At 43.1% G+C, this 24,898-nt stretch overlaps 1 protein-coding gene across 5 annotated transcripts in view; it reads right to left on the reverse strand.

The window, feature by feature from the left end:
- LTBP1 (latent transforming growth factor beta binding protein 1) overlaps nt 1–22,839 on the reverse strand; it is a 196,513-nt gene extending 173,674 nt beyond the window's left edge. For 3 of the 5 annotated variants that reach the window (XM_065835820.2, XM_065835818.2, XM_065835817.2), the window contains exons 1-3: nt 21,890–22,838; nt 21,111–21,181; nt 5,635–5,923 (exon numbers count right to left, since the gene is read on the reverse strand). In XM_065835820.2, coding sequence (XP_065691892.2) covers nt 5,635–5,923; nt 21,111–21,181; nt 21,890–22,341 — 812 coding nt within the window. In that variant the 5' untranslated portion in view covers nt 22,342–22,838. Of the gene's footprint in view, nt 1–5,634; nt 5,924–21,110; nt 21,182–21,889 lie in introns of all 5 variants that reach the window. The other 2 variants (XM_071806163.1, XM_065835819.2) reach the window with 1 other exon arrangement.
- Nucleotides 22,840–24,898: the final 2,059 nt, after the last annotated feature.

Raw genomic sequence — 24,898 nt, forward strand, 5'->3', positions numbered from 1 at the left:
AGTCTACACAAGAACTACTGCTAGCATTCCTTACAACAGCTGCATCTAAACCTCCACCTTCTTCTGCTGTACTTTATATATATAGACTGCTTTGGTTTGTGAAACAGCCCATTTGTTCTCCATCTCCCACTCGTATCACAGTATCACAGAATGTTAGGGATTGGAAGGGACCTCAAAAGATCATCTAGTCCAATCCCCCTGCCGGAGCAGGAACACCTAGATGAAGTTACACAGTAGTGTGTCCAGGTGGGTTTCGAATATCTCCAGAGAAGGAAACTCCACAACCTCACCGGGCAGCCTGTTCCAGTGTTCTGTCACCCTCACTGTGAAGAAGTTTCTTCTCCTCATATTTAAATGGAACCTCTTGTGTTACAGTTTGCACCCATTACGCCTTGTCTTACCGTTGGTTGTCACCAAGAAGAGCCTGCCTCCATCCTCATGACACTCACCCTTTATGTATTTATAAATATTAATGAGGTCACCCCTCAGTCTCTTCCAAGCTAAAGAGACCCAGCTCCCTCAGCCTTTCCTCATACGGGAGATGCTCCACTCCCTTAACCATCTTTGTTGCCCTGCACTGGACTCTCTCCAGAAGTTCCCGGCCCTGCTTGAACTGAGGGGCCCAGAACTGGACACAATATTCCAGATGCAGCCTCACCAGGGCAGTGTAGAGGGGAAGGAGAAACCTCTCTTGACCTACTAACCACCACCCTTCTAATACACCCCAGGATGCCATTGGCCTTCCTGGCCACAAGGGAACAGTGCTGACTCATGGTCATCCTGTGTTCACCAGGACCCCCAGGTCCCTTTCCCCTACACTGCTCTCTAATAGGTCATTCCCCAACCTATACTGGAACCTGGGGTTGTTCCTACCCAGATGCAAGACTCCACACTTGCCCTTGTTATATTTCATTCAATTTTCCCCCTGGGCCAACTCTCCAGCCTGTCCAGGTCTCACTGGATGGCAGCACAGCCTTCTGGTGTGTCAGCCACTCCTCCCAGCTCGGTGTCATCAGCAAACTTGCTGATAGTGCACTCTATTCCCTCATCCAAATGATGGATGAATATATTGAATAATACCGGCCCTTGTACCGACCCTTGAGGCACTTCACTAGATACAGGTGTGGCAGGATGCAAACCCCTCCTCTCTCCCCCTCCCTCCTTCATCATGGAAGGAGTAGACACATCTCCCTCTCTCTCTGCTGTTTGAGGCTAACAGTTTCTTTTGTTTGGCCCCAGAGCACCCTGGCCAGGGCCCTTAGGAGAAGGGAGTGCCGAGGCGCCAGGAAGCTGCTGGGTGCCCGTGGCCAGTGTGGGGGATGTTTGGAAGCTTCAGGGGCACCCCACAGCCAGGGTGGGGGTGCAGAGAAGCTTCTCAAATGCCTACAGTCAGATCTGATCAGCTTATAAAAAAACTGGGACTCTGGTCAAGACTCCGCCCATTGTCGCGGGTCTCTTGGAGCACGAGCAAGATGCTGCTGCTGAGAGCTCCCCCCGGGATGGAGACTCCGATTGCCTTGCTGCCACGTGTGTGAGTAAAACTTCTCCTCGCAGGATTGCGAGTATATTTATACTTTCCGTGCACATATGCATGTGTAACTTTCCGCGCTCAATATGAGCATGTGTAAAATTAATCCTCACATAATCACAGGTGTATTTTCCTCCCATGCTTCCACATAAGCATGTGTAATATTCCGTGCACATTTGCACGTGTATTAACCCTCACAGGATTGTGAGTGTATTATAAATTTACCCTCGCAGAATCGCGAGTGTACACTTTCCGTACTCACTACGAGTACATGTATCTCTTCAAAATAATCCCACACCATGTACAGGCAAGTGTGTACTCCTCCTGGACTCAGAGACAGCTCCGGCACTGTTTTGGGTGAAGCCATGTGCATGCACTCTGTGGACCGCCTGTTGTATTAGTTGCTGCCCTTAATAATTTTCCTCAACTGATATCCGAACCTGTATTTAAGTCACTTTTGGAGTGCTAAAATCCTGTTTCTCACCGGTTTAATTAAAGTTGTTTTGGACTCTGTTGTCCCTTAAACTACCCTCAGGGCGCCTCCATGACAACAGGCCTCCAACTAGACTCCACCCCATTGACTATGACTCTCTGGCTTCTTTTCTTCAGCCAGTTCACAGTCCACCTCACTACCCTATCATCCAGTCCACACTTCCTCAGTTTAGCTGTGAGGATGCTGTGAGAGACTCGGTCAAATGCCTTCCTGAAGTCAAGGCAGACTACATCCACTGCTTTGCCATCATCTATCCACCTTGTTATGTCTTCATAAAAGGCTACGAGGTTGGTTAAGCATGACACCCCCTTGGTGAAGCCATGTTGACTGCCCCTAATGACCCTCTTATCCTTGATACGCCTTGAGATGGCACCAAGGATAAGTCGTTCCATCACCTTTCCAGGGACGGAAGTGAGGCTGACCAGTCTATAGTTACCCGGGTCCTCCTTCTTGCCCTTTTGAAGGCTGGAGTGATATCTGCTTTCCTCCAGTCCTCAAGCACCTCTTCCATTTCCCACAACTTAGTAAACATGATGGAGAGTGGCCTAGCAACAGCTTCAGCCAGCTCCCTCAGCAACTGTGGGTGCATCCCATCAGGACCCATGAATTTATGGATGTCCAGATTGCTTAATTGCTCCCTAGTCCAGTCCTCATCAACCAAAGCAGATACCCCCATTGTCCTGCCTTCCTCTGGGGCCTCAGGGGTACAGGGCTCCTCAGGACAGCCTCCGGCAGAGTAGACAAAGAAGGCATTCAGTAACTCTGCCTTCTCTGTATCTTCTGTCACCAAGGCACCCACCTCATTCATCAGTGGGCCTACGTTGCCTCTGGTGCTAGTTTCATCTGTCACGTATTTGAAAAAGCTCTGTCTGTTGTCCTTGACTCCCTCTAGCCAAGTTTAATTCTAAGGAGGCCTTAGCTTTCTCCCTACACCCTCTGACAACAGCCTTATATTCTCCCCAAGTGGCCAGCCCCTCCTTCCATGATCTGTAAACTCTCTTTTTCCACTTGAGCTTGCCCAGCAGTTCCCTGTTTAACCATGCAGGTCTCCTGGCTCCCTTCCTTGACTTCCTATGTGTCAGGATGCTCTGATCTTGAGCTTGGAAGAAGCAGTCCTTGAATGCTAACCAACTATCTTTGGCCCCTTTACTTTCAAGCAGCCTTGCCCATGGGATTTCCCCTAGCAATTGGTTGAAAAGTTTGCCCTGCTGAAGTCCAGGGTTGCAATTCTGCTTGCTATTCTGCTTCTGCCACATGAGATCCTGAACTCCATTTCATGGTCACTGTAACCAAGGCAGCCCTCAACCTTTACTGTTTCAACCAGCCAAGGCTGACTTTCTCATTACTCCAAAGACTCACTTTTCCATCTTCCCACTCTATTATTAAGCTGGCTGAAGCGGATTTATCTTCATGTGATATCAAAGACTAACAGTCCTATCTACCTGAAAAGATTTCTTTATATCTAGGACAAAATTCTGAGGTTGAGAAGGGTCACATGAACAACAAAGCCTACCTGGGTTAACACTGCTTATGGAAGCATGCAGAGGCACTTTGGATACCAGTTAACAGATGACGGTTTTTATTAGTCCGAAGTTGCTTCCTCTACATCTGGGATGTTGTCTCAGTCAAGCAGGAACATAGGATTTTGCTGAAGCATCACATGCTGTAGGTACCCTCTAGAAACACTTTGAGAATCACAGTCTGGCAACTATCACAGTAGCATAGAAGAATATCAATTTCTCATCTTCTCTTTCATGCAAGAGGAACCCTTTATATCCCTGGACTCTGCTTTTCCAGGAACAATGGAAAACAAGTCCTCCCTAGAGGCAGCCACAAGCCTTCTGCTAAAGACTGTTTCAGAGTACTTGGAAGACAACAGTTGTTTTTTTTTTTCTTTCAGGCAAGAACAAACTACTTTTTTCCTTTTCTTTTTTGAAGTACATTTGACTACCCAATTTGGACAACTGGTCTTTATCACAACAGGAAGAAGAATCTCTTGAGAATGCTTATATGTGGAGGGAGGGAGAAAAAGAAAGACAGCATGCTCTATAGGAATCAGTCCTGATAAGACAGGAATTGTCTGGCCTCTTTGTACTGATCTGCTGTACTGCATTTTGCAGGGCTAAGCACAGAAGCCAGGTGCTGAGGATTAGCAGTCCTGCTGGTCTGGATGGGAAGGAGAAGAAAAAAAGCCTGTTGATTTTACTGGTAATTTTCCCTTCATTTTAATCACTTCAATAATCCTTGCTTCACTGATAGGGATGAAACTGGGCTCAGAGTACTGTGAAATATAAAGACTGGGTAGCAATTTCTCTGTCCTGAAGACCATGGACATGTTTGTTCCTAAATCCCACCCTGCCTCACCTTCTGCTTTTCTCAAAGAACTTACTGGCTTAGGGTTTAGAACTCTAAGGGAACTCAGGTAAGTTCCTCTTCCTATTACACAAGACACATATAAACCCAGTTGCGCTTGTGGCTCCACAGTTAGATGAACTAGGACAGCAGTAAAATGAAATGTCTAGAAAGAAAGAACCTGATAAAGAGGTTACAAGACAACATCAAATATCATTGGCAGTGCCCATTGATCTCTGTTCTCAGATGCAGCTTTGGAGAGGGGTGGCAGGATATACTTTGTTATCAGGAATATAAAACCACTCAGGTGCGTACTTTCTATAATCACACACCGCCATTCAGGGTTCATTTTCCTAGTTCTGGGCATGGGAAAATACAGTTTATTTCCCAGTCCTGATTATCTTACTCTGGAGGCTAGAAGTGAGACGGACTGCACTCTGCTTACAGCTATCCAAAAGCGACACCTGTTACAGGACAGAATCACTTTTTGTCACTGACTTCACCTGAAACCGGAAGGACAGTACTTGCTGCAGACATCTAAAACGTTCACATTCAACTTGATCGCCACCCTCCTCCTTCCCCCCATATCAAGTGCAGCCCTGAAACAAGGTAAGGTCAGACTCATTAATAATAACATTTTAGTTAGAAAAATTTCAGACTCACTTAAAGTATTTAAACTAATGAAAATAATATCAAAAGTTTAAGTCACCAGCTACTGCAGAGACAGAGAATAAAAACTCTCCAAGGAGTGTTTCCTTGCAACCTGTGACAGGGAGATACAATCCTGAACCTCAAACACAGGCAAGCAGAAGTGTCCATTGTAGTAGAGCCATACACACTTATTTTAAAAAATAAAGTATAATGCAAATGGAAGAAAGAAATCATAACACAAGCACCAAACCTTACTCTCCTCGGTTACGCAAGGTGTTGAAATTCCATGCCAGACTCTCTTCTAGGCTGAACTCAAAGTCACTAGTGTAAATAAATAATAACTCCTCTGAAATCAGTACAGTACTACCATTCTAAGGAAAATAAAGTTGACTGATATTAAGGGATATTCTGTTCAGGTGAGGAGATCTGGCTCATAAGTAATAGAAGTTTAAAAATCCACTGAAGTTTGACAGTTAAAATAAAAAGACCTTTTAAAAAAAAAAAAAATCTCTGAAATTTTCCAAGTATGATCACTTGAAAACACTTGCAAGGAACAATGTTTTATAAATCTAACATAGCGGACTTCTTTTAAAGCAAAGAAAACACTTACTGTGGTTGCATTTGCTGAGGTAACCCAACAGGAGGTTTCTGCTTGATGGTGAATGCCATCTGAGTCACAGGGCCAACCTTCCGTGGGACCTGCACCTTCTGAGAGAAGGTCTGCTGGGCAGCCTGCTGGGGGATGGGCCACGGTGGAACAACAGGGCTCCGGCCTCCAGTGGAAGATGTGTCTTGCACGACTGTATCCTCACAGGAATTACCTTTTGTTCCTGGTTTACACACACAAAGCTGAGGTCGCAGGCACATCCCTCCATTTTGGCACGGTGGTGCACAGTTTGCTAAGAAAAGACATTTTAAAAAGTACCTGTGAAACAAAGCACAAAGGAAAATGCAAACCCTCCCCACAACAAAAAAAAGTGTTAATTGCTAACGTTAATTGGAGTAGGAGAGAGCAACTTTGCTAAGCTCCACAAAAGGTAGTATACAAGTTGGTATATATTTTACTGCTTTCCTACATAAGACACGCACAATGTTTGAACAACTTCAAAAAGTAAAATGCTGGTGAGCTAAAAAACAAAACAAAACAAAACACAAAAACCAGGAAATGCACAAGTCAAGAAATACAGCATTATTTCAAATCTTCCTGTTCGTGGCCTTTTATACTTTCCCTGCATCCTCCCTCCCTATATTTTAACAACCAAACTGCATCTGATGAAACAATATTATGCAGATTATACAATTTTACTAGCGATCCAGGCTTGGATTCATTCTCTTACTATTCAAAATCACAGATCCTCTATAGGTACCTGGAAGGAATCCTTACAGCCACATTATAGATGACCAAAATGATGCAGAAAAGCATGAAGTGATTCAACCCTTCCCCCATAAAGCCCAAACGAAATTCCTCCAATATCACCACCATAGTAACACAAAACAAGAGATTCATAAACGGCTGATACAAAGACACAGCTACACCTAGGGGTTGCATTCATTGAGGAAGCATCGGTGCTTGTGATTTTCCTAAACTAGTTCCTAGACATTCTTGTTACCACCAGTGAAAAGACAATTTACCTTCAGATACCTGCCTTCAGATAGGATTAATAACACTGTGTTGCTCTATCCACTGACTACAGAGGGAGTCTACACTCAACATCCAGCTTGTAGATGCAGTTAACGCAGGATCAATTCAATTCTGACTGAGCAAAAAACTTGGAGAAGATTCAAATGCCACGAAAAAAAATACAAAGGTGCAAAAGTGCTTGCTGAAAATATGTATACATAACACTGCAAAGGCATGCCTAATTCAAGGATTTCGTTTGGATGTTTAAACTCACAAAGCTATTGTATTTAGAGTGTGTTAAAATAACACCAAAATGGCAAAACAAATTGATTCTCTTATCCAGAGGATAAAATTTAACAGTAAAGTACAATTCTAATTAAAATAGCTATGAAAATATTTTCTTCATTAGTGTCATTACAGTCGGCATACAATTAAACATGAATAATAGCCACTGCTGAGCTACTTTGCTCCTTCAAACTAAGCATACTTTACCAATATTGAAAGATCTTTTAACATAGACAAAATTATATGCCAGATCATAAAGTCTGCAGGTTTTACTAAAATAGGTAAGATCATTTCTTAATATGTGATTCTGCACCATATTCAGTCATATGCAGTTACACATTTTTTTTTATTAAGTCAGTTCACAGCATTCATCCAAATAAATTGGAGTACTTGGCATTTCAAGTTTTAATACATGCATTTATATATAACAATAAAGTAAACACACAAAATAACTTATTAGGACGGGACTGTGTTACTTTGGAGAACTAATTTGTCAACTGATAATACCCTCTGATACAGACGTATCATGTATAGCACCTGTACACAACTCCAGAATTCCCCTAAAACTTTAACTTGTGCTTTCTACGGGCACATACTAACATATACTTTACCCTTCATTTGTTGTTCAGCAACATTTTTCCTTTTTAATACTACTTAGCTGAGTTAGCTTAATTGCATATTGTACATCTCTCTGGCAACAAAAAAGAATCATTTACTTACTTATATTTCTGTTTATTTTTGAGACTATATTTTGTCTTTACTGGAAGACTGAAGATAATTTTCATGGTAAACTTGAGAAAGGATCTACAAGCAGCACATACTGTAAATATACAAGCCAGCTCTTTTTTTGTGCCTAGCTTTGAAGATGTAGATTGTGCTACAAACAGTAAAAGTTTGCATATATGCACATGCCTGAAATTGAATATATCTTTGGAATTCTAATCGAGTTTCATTGGCTTTGCAGAGACTCTAAAATCACAGAGACCCCATCCTCACAGCTAAATTGAGGAGGTGTGGTCTAGACAATAGAGTAGTGAGGTGGGTTACAAACTGACTTAAAGAGAGAAGCCAGAGAGTGGTGGTCAATGGTGCGGAGTCTAGTTGGAGGCCAGTATCTAGTGGAGTGCCTCAGGGGTCAGTACTGGGGCCAATATTATTCAATATATTCATTAACAATTTGGACGAGGGAATTGAGTGTACTATCAGCAAGTTTGCTGATGACACCGAACTGGGAGGAGTGGCTGACACGCCAGAAGGCTGTGCTGCCATCCAGCGGGACCTGGACAGGCTGGAGAGTTGGGCGGGGAATAACCTGATGAAATTTAACAAGAGAAAGTGTAGAGTCTTGCATCTGGGCAGGAACAACCCCAGGTTCTAGTATAGGTTGGGAAATTACATATTAGAGAGCAGTGTAGGGGAAAGGGACCTGGGGGTCCTGGTGGACAGCAGGATGACCATGAGCCAGCACTGTGCCCTTGTGACCAGGAAGGCCAATGGCATCCTGGGGTGTATTAAAAGGGGGGTGGTCAGTAGATCGAGAGAGGTCCTCCTACCCTCTACTCCGCCCTGGTGAGACCCCATCTGGAATATTGCGTCCAGTTCTGAGCCCCTCCGTTCAAGAAAGACAGGCAACTGCTGGAGAGGGTCCAGCGTAGGGTAACAAAGATGATTAAGGGAGTGGAGCACCTTCCTCATGAAGAAAGGCTGAGGGAGCTGGGGCTCTTTAGTTTGGAGAAGAGGAGACTGAGGGGTGACCTTATTAATGTTTATAAATATATAAAGGGTGAGTGCCATGAGGATGGAGCCAGGCTCTTCTCAGTGGCAAACAATGATAGGACAAGGAGTAATGGGATCAAGCTGGAACACAAGAGGTTCCACTTAAATGTGAGAAGAAACTTTTTCTCAGTGAGGGTGACAGAGCACTGGAACAGGCTGCCCAGGGAGGTTGTGGAGTCTCCTTCCCTGGAGACATTCAAAGCCCACCTGGACATGTTCCTGTGTGACCTCACCTAAGCGTTCCTGCTCCAGCAGGGGGATTGGACTAGATGATCTTTTGAGGTTACTTCCAATCCCAAACATACTGTGATCCGGAAGTCCCATTTTTACAACATTAAAAAAAAAATCATGCTTAACAGATATTTCTGGAGATTATCAACATGCATTGATATTAACCTCCAGGCATCTCAATAAATTATTTAAAAAACAAAAATCAAACACTGAAATAAACTAACAAGACCCCCTCCAAAAAGTCAATATAACAAAGTAACACTCTGCTATGGCACTGGTCATTGTGTACCTCTTAACTCTCAAAAGTGAAATAACAATTTATACATGTGCAGAAGACAATCCTGAGAAAACTACAGGAAAAAAGAGTTGCAGTTAAGAACCAAAGCTGTGCTTCAGAAGCCTAAGAAAACTTAAGTTCCTACTTATCCAAGTGAACATAACATTGCAATGAATTTAAAACTATGCAGTTGGAAACAGAACCTGGTTTGAAATTGTCTTTTTCACCCAGACTTGATGAGTCTTACTTCACTAACAGCAATGCAAATCCTGACAGTTTTTCAGCTTTACATATACATAAAGCACACTGAGCTCTGCATGACAAACTGCATTACCCTAGTCAGCCTTATAACAAAATAAGCATCAGCAGACCCAGCAAACGCAACATAAAATACCCACTTTGTCTCAAATCATGTGAACAGTGACAATACGGTAAAAAATTGATCCATTAGATCTTCACAGCAACGTGACCTTTGACTAAAGTTCTTCATTAATATTGCACAGCAGAAGATCACAAAATAGGATAAAAGACCACATTTTTAGGAAAGAATTAACATTTTAATCTACACAATATGTCAGTTTAATTTTAAAAGTGTTCAAAACAGCTGCAGTGTGCCAAATGTATGACCTAATTATTTCATTTGAAGACAACAATAATGGCACACGTAATTGAAAACACCATTATCTTCCATAAAGCTAAGCTTCCAAAAACCAGAGTGTGGAAGTATTACGTTTAAAACTAAAAAGCAAGCCAATATACCCCTGCTAAAGGCAATAGGCTTGGTCCTGTTCATTTCAAGGAGGTCAAGACTAAAAATTCAAAATGGAGCTTGGCAAAAATGCGAATAATGAGACCAGGCTTAGCAAGTCAGAACAAAGATTCACTTAGTCCAGTCTCCTCTCTCCTTTACTAAGGTAGATGCTTAAGGACAGGTGTAAGGACAGGGTGATGAACAGTAGAAGTTTATACTTAGAAGAATTACAGGCTCGTCAACTTCCTGAGCAAGAGTACTGGTTTTTTGTTTAATAACCCCCAACAGATTTTTCTGCCAGGAGTTCACTAATCTGCTTTTTGAACTCGTTAGTTCAACATTCAAAACTTACTGTGCCAACGAAGCTACACTGGAAGGCCAGGAACAGACAATATAACCAAACACCGACCACTTCCCAGAAGCGTGGTGAAGGAACACAGTGTTCTTTTGAGCTAGTTTTTCGTGTTTTGAGACCATGCATACTGTATCTACTAAAAGTAAAGCCACAGTGCCACATTTGCTTTGGAAGTCCCTACGTTACAAAAAGCTGAAAGCATTTTCTGTGGCTGTATCCCAACATGTTCATCCTTTTTATGCATCTTTCCCTAATCAACTAATGCTCGCCACCACTGAAGACAGAACACTGGGTTAGAGGGACACATATCAGGCCTGGTATGGCTGTATCTACAACAGTCTTTTAGAAAAGTATGAAATAACAACATCACCACCAGGTTTAAACAACCCCTTCCAACACAGCTGCATGTTGTTTTGGGACTGATCTATACATATGCACTTCTCAGTCCACATGTTCATGTTATTTTGGTTAAAGGGTATATAAATATTTGCAGGAGCAAGACCTAAAATAAAAGGCTTATAATAGTTTTTAAATATGTAAATATTTAAAAACTTCTACATATACAGAATTTCTGTTTTAATATATACTAAATTAAGCATAATTATATTACATCAGTAAGTATAAATTATCATATATTGAAGAAGTTTCTACAACAATTTTTTTCACACCTTTCAAATTAATAAAAATACAGGTGCAACTAATTCCACTTATAATGAGAAAAACTTTTATACTAAATTCCTGATAATTCCTGAATTCACTAACCACTTCGATTTTACCATGCTCCATAATTATCTTCTTCAAACACTAGCATCTCACACAGAAGTTTATTTCCTTGTGTCTCCAGATCGTGTGGAGAACTGACATTCACAAAAAAGTACTTTTCAGTGAGAAACTCAAAATAAATTTAAATGTCCCCAAATTTTCCTGCACTCAAGTTTCCAACCTTTTAGACTCCACTCCACCTTTAAGCATCTACTTTATCAAGAAACTGCTTTTTGTTAGTATTATACTTAAATATCCACAAAAATTTTTCAATATCATTCATTAATTTCTAATACTTTGATTCAACAATTACACTACAACAAAATGTTGTGAGTTGTGTGTTATTTCTACTGAGCCCATCCACCAGATTTTTTTCCTTTTCACATAAAATTTCACATACTTTTCTTTCCCTCCTCTTAACCACACAGTCAAGCAGAATGCACTGACTTCCAACAAATTTCATCATTGTGCACATTGGCACAGTATCTACCAGCTTCACTCATACAAGTGCATAAATCCTATCAGGCAAAATACATGCTACAGGGCAAAGAGAAAATACAGTAATTCGAAAGAGGATTATAAGCGTGGGTCTTCTTCATTTACCAGCATAAAAAGGTTGAGAAATGATGTATGCATCAAATTTACAGAAAGAGGAAAAAACACACTGTGACACCTATACTTAGAGCAGAAATTTCAAGTTCCTTTTACATGCAATATAGAAATACCATTAAAGGCATAACAAATACTTTCTTATTTCATTAATTCAAGATTTCTATTTCCCAAGCACACAAGGAAACCAAAGCAAAATTCATCTTGGTTGAGTGCTCATGCTAAACAAAAAGTTGTGATACAAAGACACCTTTAACTTCTATTGTGTTGAAAGACAGAATGATGATCCCCCACCGATTCCAAAAGAAAAGCAGCAAAGCATTTTCTCTGGAGAGTGACAAGCTGTGGGTTCTGAAAGGAAAGAGGCATATTCTGGCTTCCCTCAGAAAAATCCTAGTACGGTGCTGACATCCTGGAGAAAAGCAAAGTGTATAATAGTCTCCTGTTCTCTGAATTGCCTCACCAATCAGTTCACCACTTACTTTTACACTTTTATTCTGGATACCATTTTAACTCTTTTAAGTCATTGTCAGGACTGGGGATGCAACACTGGAGACTAGAAACCCAAAAGCTAATCAAAGGAACATTTGGTGCTCACTATCTAAGACAGTGGTGTCAAACTAATTTTCCCCGGGGGCCACATCAGCCTGATGGTTTCCTTCAAAAGGCTGAATGTAATTTTAGGACTGTATGAATATAACTACTCCTACATTTATACAGTCCTAAAATTATACTCAGCCCTTTGAAGGCAACTGCGAGGCTGATGCGGCCTCCAGGGAAAATGAGTCTGACACCCCTGACCTAATGCTTTTCTGGGGGATCTACTAATACTTCTCTATCTGAATATTTCTCTCCAAACAGTTTTTTCATTGAGGATGGGGAAAGAAGAACTTGTGACCAATGTTGTAAGACCATTCTATAAAAAAGTTGAAATTACTTAAATAATCAGAAGAAATGGTATTAACTGCAGAAACCTGTATGATGTCTACGCTACTAATGGAGGAAGTATTAGAACCACGTTGGTCTTCCTACACAGGATCTTTGTTTTTACCATATGGTCTTAGGGACATCTTTCCCTAAATATACTTCAAATAAAAGCATGTGACACTTTGAATTCTTTAGTGGTCCACTTCAAAACATCTGATGCATTCCCACACTGAGGTAGATGGCTACATAAACATGATATCCAAGAAAAGAGGGAAACAAAAAACAATGCTTTTGGCATACATTTCTCTTTTAAAAACAAACAAAAATCAGTTTCTCTGTTAATGACAATGTAATGTACTTTTATTAAGATTACTTTCTATATATCTTCATAGTATTACATCTAAATGCTAAGAATTACCAGAATTTAACAGCAGCTATACTCAAATACTTCGAAAGCATAACTTCAGCAAAAGGACACTTTTTTTATCAGTCATAGGAATATAACACACTGTTTGATACTTGGTGTTTGCATTCATGTTCTGTTTACTGGAGTTTAGTATAAATACTTAAGTTGGACTGTACAATCTGTGAGACATTTTTAAGTATTTAATTACATGAAATCATCATTATACATATTCTAACAGTATGAACATTTCACATGCTATAAATCCATCTATCATTTCAGTATTTAAAAAAATAAAAAACATTCACTGCAGAAAGGACTAATCCAAGGAAACCAGCAGATTCACATTATACGCTGTTCTTCCTTGCTAGAGTGGTTAACACTCCAGTCTGCAATCCTTTTAATTCTCTTAACCTTTCTCACTACAGCGCTTACAAAATACTTTCTAAGAAATATGCCAAAAACTGAACAAACTAAGAGAAACTCAATAAAGAGATAATTGAAAAATTAACTGGCTGCAGGATTCAGACAACTGAAGTGTTACAGAAAAGAAATACCAGAGACAAGACTATTAATAATAATAATTAAAAAACTAAGAATGATAACATTTTTCCTAAAACCAACCAACTCGCAATACAAGTTCACCATTCAGTTAAGCTTCTCTGTAAATCCAGGCCTGAACTGCCATCTAGAGATAATAAAAAAATCTGACTCGAATTATGAAAAAACAAATCTTGCCATAGGACATAAAACAATCCCCCTTTATCAGGGAGCAGCTCTACCAAACTGCAGGTTTATGCAGGGATTACTATCTGCATTTCACAAAAAAAAAGAATATGGCTGAGCAGAACAATTTTTAGCTCTATATTTAAATGAACATCTTGCTTTACTAACATGTAAAAAAAAAAAAAAAAAATCCGTCTTCCCCTTCTGTGTTCAGTCAGGAATGCAGAGAGATGCTGAAGCTTTGCTTTCTTTCTGTAGTCAATGGAGATGATCTGCTTTCTAGGAATAAATTATGCTAGGTATGTCAAGTACCAGTAGAACGAAAAAAAAACAACACACACACAAAACACTAAAGCAAAATCCTCAAACCCAACCTAGTACCAGTCCACATTAGTTACAGAACACAGACTCACTTGACAATCTGAACCACCCATAATCTACTAACACCTGGCACTGCAGCATTTAAACAAGCAGCCAGTTTGGGGGATGTGTGTGCCCCTCTCCATCCATCTTCCACTCTCCCTGTAGCTCCCAGGCAATCCACGCATGCTTTAAGGCAAGTTCAGCTAACACAAGCAGCCCTTCATGTTGGAGGCTGTTAAGAATGGTCTCATTGTGCTGCACCTAACTTCTTCTGAAGGCCCTGTGGAGTGCAGAAACCCACTCCTCACTATAGCCCCACTTTCCCAAAAGCCAGGAGGCTCACTGATCCCAAACACACAGCCACTTTGCCCTGCTCTCTCACTTTGCTGGAGGCAAAGGAGAGTGGAACACGCCCCACCTCCAGCCCTGCCCTTCTCCATGCTCACGAAGAGCAGCCATACAGAAGGGAGGTGCAAGCCCAGTATTTTACTTCACTGTCAACACATCATTTTGTTCCTGCACTTGTGTAGAACCAGGAGAACACTGCAGCTTTCTGCACCACTTCCAGGTTACATGTTGAAAACAAAGAACCAACAAATCTGAAAGGGAAAAAAAAAAAATTTAAAACCCCATTGTTTTCTGGGTTCCTTCTGATACTATCTTAACATAAGAAGTGTTTAAGGCTTTTTAGCCACTGTAGATTTACCAGAACTTTACTACATGCTCTGCTTCTGTTGCCATGAGCTGAATGAGTTCACTATCGATCTGTCATCTGCTTCAGTGCAGGAGCACAACGTCTTGAGAAGTTTCTTTTAAGGTTCTTTTTTTGTCTGGTTTAAAATCTATACACACACCCAGTATTTTTATGAAATAAAGACTGTTTATCATTATAACCTTGCTTGTTTCCAGTAAAGTCCCAAATGGCTCACAAAAAAAAAGGTTGGGTAGGTTTCACCTCATACTAATTGTGAACTTAAGCTTCCTCACCAAAACGCGGCAATGGCACAGGGCATGGTCACATTTGTACAGCAGGTATCAACTAACAGCGCCTTGTCTACTCGTAGCTCTTGCTGCCTCCTCTGGCAGGAGGGAGGCTGACTGCCACCAATGGCCAGACGACAGACACTGTGCTCAAAGTCTGCATTACTGCTTTAGCTCAGCTCAGGATTCTCTCTTGAGGCATATCTTACGAATCGCACTCACTGAGGTTTGGTTCATGTTGTGGGGCCATCTTAAGGCGCATGTATTCTATTTCTTTTAGATGCAGAGAAAATAAATAATAAAAAACTAAACCAAATACAGGAACACTCCAAGAATGCACCTAATGTATTTCAGCCTCATGTTGGCATTCATTCCACAAGACCAGACTACACCTAGTCCAAAATAAAACACTAAGCCCCAAAACATGCATACCCTGGGCCTCAGGTCATCAAGACCGAAGGCTTTAGTCTATAGATCTTCTCCTGTCAGTCCACACTGCTTGCTAATGTAGAAAAGGCCAAATATTACAAAAATCTGAACCCTCTCATTCTCTCCCCTTCCCAAGGACAGTAAACAAAAACTAAAGCAGAATAGAACTACCACTAAGGGCTAACAAGAGCTTTCCCACTGCAAAAGCCAATCTATCACTTGTATATGAAATCCAGAAGTTTTATTTACATATTACAGTAGCAAGCACAGCAGAGGCAAAACCAAGCTATTCAAGTAATGGCTTTCAATTTTTTCAATTCTGAAGTGTTTAAAAACAACATCAAAGAATAGGTTAAAAAGGACCAACGTATAGGTTAGTTACATGAGGTCAAAGTAGTTACTTCTCTTTAAAATTGAGACATTTAATTTTTATTTAGACATAGTTTGAAGGAGATTGATACTGCTTTTACTGAGATGATGGTCTTAGAATGAGAAGACACATTTGGAAAGAGTATGTTACAGTTAGGGTTTGTATATACAATGTAAATAAACAGAACTTGGTAAAACTCAAAGCCACAAAACTGATTAAACACAAGCCTCAGGAACCATTTATCACCAGAAAACCTCTATGAAGCACAGCAGCAAACATATGAAGTACTCAGTTCCAACAATCAGAAGTACAGCTCTACTGGATACCACCATTTCTAAGAGCTGAACTGTAGACAGAAGAGCAGATTCTGAGCAACCCGTATTAAAATATTTAGTTGTACAGACTTTTGTATCTAAACTGGGGGACCCATGTGTGCTTCCAAGTTTCCAGATCTGGATCCTAACCCTATATCAGAACAAGACCTAAGTATGCAACCTTTCCCTCACCTTCCCCAAGAAATTCAAGAGCACAAGCTAGAAGAAACCTAGAACATGGTCCATCCAGGTCTTGGACAACTCGGGGTCCAGAACATCTGGTCACGTTGTAAAGTGCCCTTGTCCTGAAGGAGAGACTAAGCCGTAGCAACAAGTATTGCTCGGAGGTTTAGGGATCATGTCACTCAAAGTGAGCAGCAATACACAGGCAGAGGCCAAGCAGATTTGGGAACCGAACAAAGGGAACCCTTCCTCTTAGCAAGGATTAGCACAACTTTCTAGTCTCCTGCATCAGCAAGACTATACTGAAGTATATTTTCTTCTTCCGAAAAATAAATTAAGCCTCGTTTATTTATAGAACATTTATTTAATGTTTAGTCAGAAGTCTTCAAAAGACTAGAGAATTAGCAAGATAACATTCTAATACAAAAAAAAAGTTAACAAACGGTCTCATTTTCTGATGACCTTTCTAAGGTGCCTGAGCACATGACAGACAGGAAAAAAACTTCGTGACCAAATTCAAAGAATCCAGTCCAGGCCCAACTTAAAATCCTCACCTTATGTCCATGGATGGAATACATACATGCACAAATACATACATGCACACATGCAACACCTTCAGCCAACAAAGACGCAAGATCCTTATCCTCTTAATTGACAACAATGGTGTATGTGGATTCTACAACTACACAGACAGTAATTCCTCTCCCTATATGAAATTTAATCACAAGCCTGCAAAATCCACTTCCTTACCTGTTTGCCATATAAGCCTTTCTTACACCTCTACAGTAAGGAGTTCATGCTTCACTATCCCATTAACAGTCAACTCTCTCCTTCCCACCAGCATTAGTTAATTCTCATCATTCTGATATTAAAAGTCAGAATTCCTCCAGGTAATGCTGTTTTTCAAACCATCCAGTTTACATTAAGAACACTCACAAATAACTAATATTAACACTCCAGACAAAATGTATTATTATACATCTTAGAAGGAGTCTACTATTACAATAAGGTGGTTCTTTCAAGCTTTTTTTCAAAATATCAGATCCTGTATAGAGTAGGTAATTTCTTACTTGACTTCCCAAAGTGAAAAAGAGCTCCTTGTGATCATTAAGAAAAAGAAAACAAAACCAGAACGAACAGAAGAGCGTATTAGGTAGGAAGTAGCATTAACTTAAAGAAATTTAGTAGCAAGTAACAAAGTAGGAGACAACAGGTTTCCATAGGATAAACACGCAGTTGAGAGGCAGGAACTCCTAATTTCCAGTTTAGGCCTTCCCGTCAGTTGTTGTAACTTGTCCAAGACCACATTTAACCTATGGTTCAATTTCCATAAATGAAATAAACAACAAAAACCCCACACTCTAGGTTTTACTTGCCTTACAGCCATGTTATAGAACTAATTAATGTTTGTATAACGCTCTGGTAATGCAACAAGTACTAACAAAACATGATGTCTCCAGCATTGGCGGTATCTTCTTATTGCACTATGATAACTATGACTGGAAGACAACATTTGCCATAAACCCTTTCACGTGCTTATAACTTTCCAGGGTGTTTATTGCTGTGGTTGAATTTTTGCCACCTTTGTCTGTACCCAAAGGTGGATGTTCTAAACGCTTCAAAAAGGTTGGTTTTGATTGTTAGAAGTTACTCTCCCAGCGTAAAGCAATTCTGAATACTTTTAATGCTGACCTTTATGATTTAATCTTTTTAATTATAATGATGGAGTTCTTATAAGCAAAGTCACACCAAGTTTGAAAAAAGTTCTTAAGATAAAACTTTACCATGTAAAACTGAGGCACATTTAGGTAGAAAGGGGGAAAACCTATATGTCTAAAATCAGATACAGTGACATTCTCATACAGGTAGTAAACAGGAACACAGAAGATCACTTTCTGAGGACAGACTGTCAGGCTTTCAAGAGAACATGAATACTGTAAACACAACAGGCAATCCAGCTTCAAACTAAAATTTAGAAAAAGGACTTGAAAAGCCCACTTGCTTCCTCTGTACAGATGCTGCCCTCTGACCCACACAGAAACATTTCTAATACCCCCTGTTGCTGCTGCCAAGGGAAATGCAGTGCAGCTGCCACTGCTCCCAGACAGACTGCCTGGGATGGAAGTCCCCCAAGGGAACAGCAGCCACAGCCATAGCCCACGCCTGAGAAAGCAGGGCTAGCAAACACCACCATGCACGAGAGACAGGAAGATTAACAAAGCCTGGACTTCAAGACCATACCTCCTCCCTTCGACAGGCAGGCTTACTAACACAGGTGCAGCAGAGCAGAAACACATGCTGCTTGTTCCAGCCTGGGATTACACCTGGGCTAATATGCCTCACTGATCAGAGCTGGCTCTCAGCACTCTGGTTCTGGAAGCACAATGTAGACAAATGGAAGTTGGCTCTGGAAAGAGCCAGTTTGGGCCTGGGGTTCATTAGCTCAGGCTTTTCACCATGCAAAGGAATATAAACTGGCCTTAGAGGCCAAATAGCTTATTAAAGTGATACTGAGCCTGAGCTAATAAACCCTGACAGATGCAAACGGACTCTGCAGGAAGTCAGCTCAGGTGTGCCTACATCTGTCACACAATTAATTCACAACTGCAATAATCCACTCAAAAACAACTAAGAGTCCACTATCTGAATTTAGAAATCATTTTTACAGGGAAAAAAGGGGTTAACTTTTGCTCAGTTATAGGGTTTCTGTTCTTCAGAAAGAAACACTGGGAGGTTTAAGAAAAGGAGATATCTGGCTTTTATGACTGTGCGACTAATCTTCCACAGCTAAATCAAGTCAATACTATCTCGTGCTTTGCCTAAGTTACAAAACAGAACTCCAGTACATTTAGTGCTCCCCTTGGCTTGCCAAGAGAGGGGTAAAACTGAGAAGATCCAAGCCACGTGTATTATACCACCGGTGGGAGGTATCAGAGTAGCATCAGAACAGGCAGCAAAAATATTTAATGCAAAGGAAAGCCAAATATCAGAGACACAAAATTGAGAAAAAAATAAAAAAGGTCAAAGAGAAAATCTCCCCCACCTATCTTTTAACTATTTCTCTGTTCTTCTATTCCTCCAATATCTATATGAATGAACCAAGTAATTAATGGATTTAAATGAAATTCTACACAGCTATCCTATAAAAATCTAATTGCCTGACTTAGTCCTTACCGAAGACCCTAAAAATACAAAGGAATAAAAAAAGAGAAGACAAAAAAGATAGAATGGTGGAAGGATAGTGGGAGAATGTAAAAATGACAAAACTTATACGACAGAAAGCAAAGAAAACTACTTGATGAAGTTGTCTGTTACTAGAAGCCAGAGCCACAAAAAGTAAAATCGTTTGGATTTCATTCAAAATAGTGAAAATAAGATTAGCTGACAAGAGTATTGCAGTTGAAAATACTGGTTTTTACTTCATCTCCTGAAATTATTAAGAGTTTCTTTCATTTTGATTAGTCTTCCAGCTAAGGTACATGTTTATTAAGCTCTGCAATTAGCCTCAAAATACCAATGTAAGCTGAAGAAATACTTCTAATACTTGTGTGTTAAGCAGCATGCATTTTAAGCTGAAAATGATATTTTAGAAGACTATCTTAAATGCATGTCTTAAATGCATGCTGATCAGGGGAATTGTGAAGTTTTGTCTTTAACACCCTACTGTAATAAAGTCTTTGCTTCTTAGCAACAGCTCCATGCAGGTCAAAGGTACTTGACCTCACTGAGGATTACAAATGGGATGGCTCCCTATTGTGAAAAATCCTACACAGAAACAAAAGCCACCATAAAAAAAACCCCAAGCAGACTTTTCATCTTGAAGGCATGGTTTACTCCAACTCTCTCAGGGACAGAAGTCTCTCCTGCTGAACAAAAGCGATGTTTCTGTATCTGCCCCATCTCACTGATACCTAAAGGAGTTTCCCCAAAGAGGTATGTCCTTATAGTCTTCCATGACCTCATGGTAACATCAGTCTAGTTTAGCCACTTGCAGTCATCCTGAACCCTGCTTAAACTAGCAGAAATTCTTACTCTTTCATATTAGAAAGGACAACCTCTGTATAATAGTATAGACCTGATCAGTATCACCTCATGCACATATTTTGAATTTCTAGATACATCCCTCTACAGGAACTTTTCAAAGCCCACTCATTTTGCCTTGTTTGACGCTTCAAAAACTCCATGCCCTAAGCATGGGACCATTCACACAGCCTGCTGGTAAAAGGACAGTGTGGGTATGTGGCAATTCCTTGCTCCTCACTTGTGCTCCTCCAGCAGGTTCTTTACCCTATTAAGCCCCCCCATTCAAAAAATTCCTAACACTCAAGCATTAATGCATGGTGGGTTTTTTCCACAAAAAATAACCTTTGTGAAGTCCTCTCCAAAAATGCCACTATCAGTGCCGAGAATAAACGTAGAAGGCACCCACTGTTCATCCTTTAGCAAAGCTGAAGGTTAGCAAGGAGGGATTTAAGAATGAAAAGTGAAGTGTTAACAACTGCCACGCACCACGATGCCAGGGGAGAAGGCCTCGAGCCAGTGCAATGGTTAACCACGCCAGTGCGGGTGCAGGTGGGATCTGTAGCTCAGATGGCACCTCTTTCTGCTCACAGCCGATGTCGGCATCCACCGCCTCACTAGAGGCCACTGCAGTGCCCACAGGTCCTCCCACTACCGACCACAGTGGCAACCTGCAGCCCCCAAGACCCACACGGCTACTCACGTTTTATGCACCTCTGGGAGCCCGTGGCCTTGCTCCAGCCGTGACAGCACTGCCCCCCGCACACATTGACCCTGTGGGAACACAAAAGAGGGGTGAGGGTCCGGCGGGGCGCCAACGCCTCCGCGGCAGCGGCCGGACCCGCTCCCCAACCCCAGCCGGGCCGCGGGGCGGGCGCTGGGCCGGCGAGAGAAAAGGCGGGAAGAATGAAACCTCTCGAAGAACGTTTGAGGAAACTCCTCGCCAGGCACCGGCTGTGGCTGGAAAGGTGGGCTGGCGCCTCCCGCAGAGGGCCGGGGACGGACGGGCACCCCGAGCACTGCACTCAGGGGCACACACCAGAAAGGCGGGGGCCGCAGCTGGCCCCTGGCAGGGCCGGGCCCCTCCAGCCCCGGGAGAAGGCGGCTGCGGGGCTCCTCGCGCAGTCGACGCCTCAGCCCAGACGCGGAACCCGCCGCGGGCTACTGGGCGGCGAGGGGAGCTGGCCCCGCGTCCGGCCTCGGGTGCCGCGGGGAGGCGGCAAAGTAAAGCACCTACAGTCGGTTTGCGGCCAGCCGGGCACCGGCGGCGGGCAGGTAACGCCGCAGTGGCCCCCAGGAGCCCGGCGTGGGTTTCCCTGGCTCCCTGCTCCTACCCTTGTTCCCGAGGGGAGGCGACAACGGCCGCGACGAAGGTACTCGGTGGGGAGGGAGGCTGCAGGCGGGCGGGCAGCACCACCGTCACCTCAGCCGTGCTGGGGAGCGGGGGACGTGCGGAGCACGGCTGGCGAGAGGGCGCCTTACCCCGGCAGCGGCGGCAGCTGGTGCTTCTGGCGGAGGGGCAGGCCGGCGCTGCTGTTGCCGTGAGGGGCCGGCGGCGGCTTGGGCCGCGGGCCGAAGCGGGCCGGCTTGGCGAAGGAGGCGGCGTGAGCGGCGGAGTTAGGGTGGACCTGCCCGGCGGGGCCCAAGCGGAGCTGGACGCCGGCGCTGCCCGGCTTGCTCATCCGCCGGGTCCGCTCTAGGGTGCCGCCGCCGTAGCGCGTGTTCAGCTGTACGTTAAACGTGCGCTGCTGCTGCTGCTGCTCCCCCGCGAGGAGGGTCGGGCGCTGGTGCCGGCTGCCGGAGGAGCCCGCTCGGCCGGGCTGCAGGACGTACGTGATCCTCCTCAGCCTGCCCTTCTCGGAGGCAGCAAGCGCTGGTGACAAGAGTGCACAGGCAGTGAGGAGAAAGAAGCAGCCCCATCTGATCCGAGCCATCTCCACAGTGGGAGCCCCTGCAGCCGGCGAGCTTCGCTGAGCCCCGGTGCAAGGGTTGCTTCTCCTCCAAAGGATGTGTGTGCGTGCAGTGCGGGTCCTTCCTCCGCTCGCTTACCCCCTTCCTGCTCCCGGGAGGGGGGAAGGAGAAAAGCCTCAGGTTCCCCCCACCCGCTCCGCAAACTGTTAGAAAAGTTCAGCAAACACGTCGCCCCGTGTAGCAGGAAAACATCGCTGGAAGAAAGGAAGCGGCGGGTGCGAGCCGAGCCGGAGCGGGAAGGGAGGAGGAGCAGCACAGGGGAAGGGTGTTCGCTGGAGGGGGGTGGTCGCAATGCAGAGCAGATGTTTCGGTTGCCGGAGCTGCCGAGGGTCTGCGGGCCTCTATAAGAAACGGTCCTTCAGCCAGCCCGGGCTGAAAGAACACCCCACTCGCTTTTTTAAGAGTTTCTCCGCAAGTGTGTGCGTGAGGCGGGGGGTGCCCGTGCCCCGGTGCCGGCCCCGCGCAGCCAATCTGGGGCCGCCGTGACGTCAGGCGGCGCTCCCGGGGCCAGGTGACAGGCGTGGGGACGGGAGAGGGGCGGCCACGGGGTCCCAGCTCCGAGCGGGCCAGGCAGAGCCTGCGCCAGAGTCTGCGCCGCCGAGCAACCTCCGAAAACAGGTATTTTACCTTACAGGCGCAAACGTGCCCTCTGCCTGTGGCGCAGGCAACAGTGCTGTCCCGTACAGCCGGGGTAACGTACCGGTACTTCTGCAACGATTCAGCACGTCTATTTTAATGGATATGGGGGAGTTGAAGAATATAAGAGAAATAAAACCTTATTTGCTGCCTGTGTCTTGCTGCGGGTCTCAATGCAACAGATTAAGGGTCTGTCTGGGAAGAGCAGTGATGTCAGATGGGGGGAAGGCTTTAAACTCCCAAAAGCTTTACATATGTGCTTCACTTTGTGGGTAGGATCTCAATGAAAGCCCTTACCCACGTTAAAGGTAAGCACATTCCTCAGTCTCCGCCTGATGAGAGCCATAGGTTTGGATCATATTTAGCAGAAATCCTAGCAGGGTTAGGAGGGTGCATATTCCATCTTGTTTTCCTGTGTTTGTAAAAACAGTACATATTCCTAAAGAACAACATACAAACCACTTGGAATTAATATAAAAGCAAAACTGCCTACATTTTTATCCAGCATATCTTAACTGATGTCATCCTTTAGCATTGTAAATAAAAAAACAAAGTTCACAAAATACCCTGAAGGTTACATCTCTTAAAATACTCAGAAGCTGATGAGACCAAGTTCTTTTCCAATAAACTTTGTGGAGAATCAGTTTGCAAATCCAGTAGCTTGGAATCCAGGTTCTTCTCCCTGGGTTCTCCTCTGCTTTTCTCCAGGGCATTAAGGACACTGACCCTGGCTCCAAACTGATGAGATTTTGTTCTTAAATGCTCTTGGTGCAGCAACACGGCCAGCACGTGGGGCAAAAGGGTTTTACATTGACAGGATTCCAGGCAAGAGCCAGTGTTAGGAGCACAACAGTCTCTTCCTCCTTAGTTCTCATCTATTTAAAACTGCTCAAAAATAAATAGATGTTTTAAATAGATGAGAGTTTGGAGCTTTCCATAGTCACAGTGCATGGGAGCCACATCAGCATTAAAGGCTTCTGCTCCTGTGCCTTCAGTGCTCTGAATTGAAACCCAGTGTTTGAAAACACCACTAGCGGCTTGTAAATCCAAGTGGGTTAAACTAGAATGAAACTCTCAGTAGAAAAAAAAAAAAAAAAAGAAAAGAAAAAAAAAGGAAGAAGAAGAAGATATAAAGCCTGAAAGTAGCGCCAGCTTGAAGATACTAAGAAGTGAACTGTGAGACTGCTGCCTCTTTTAGAAAATGTATACATCTGTTGGTTTTTTAGCTTGGAAGACGTTCTCAGCAACTGAACTGTTCAGTCTTCTGAAGGCAAATTGTTGTCAATCCTGAGTATGCTAAATGTTTTTACAGTGTTTAGGGAACAAAAAATACCTTGAAACCAGAGAGGTGGGGTGAGGACTGAGTAAGAAGAGAGAAACTGATGTGGTACTAGGGACTGTTGCTCTGCACAAGGCCGCTGTCCTTCAGAAGTTTTTCAGAATGAGATCACAACTACGTGTGTGGCTGGGTTAGCTGAACAGAGGGCAAAAACTGCATCATTCCACAGCACAAGCCAGTTGCTTTTAAGAAATGCGGGGTTTAAGTCATGTCAAGTAGGGGGCAAATGTGGTATATTACTGGCTGCTGTACAGCAAATGGTAAGGGACCTCAAGGGAAATATATCCACAAGGTGGATGCCTTGCATAAAATGACCTAGGTTTAAAAACATTCTTGGAAAAAATGTTAAGTATTAGCCGAGATTAATTGGTTGGGGTCAAGCACTCCTCACAACTTTACGTGGCAGATTTGACTTCCAGTGTCCTTTTTTCCTCTAACAAAGAAATCCACGCTTTTCTCCTCTGAGTGTCTGGTTTGGGTTTTAGGTTTGGTTTTGTTGGGTTTGTTTGTTTGTTTGTTTGTTTTTACTTCCTCTCTGCCTCATG

This window comes from Patagioenas fasciata, chromosome 3 (assembly GCF_037038585.1).
Source record: "Patagioenas fasciata isolate bPatFas1 chromosome 3, bPatFas1.hap1, whole genome shotgun sequence".
In the NCBI taxonomy this organism is placed as follows: Eukaryota; Metazoa; Chordata; class Aves; order Columbiformes; family Columbidae; genus Patagioenas; species Patagioenas fasciata.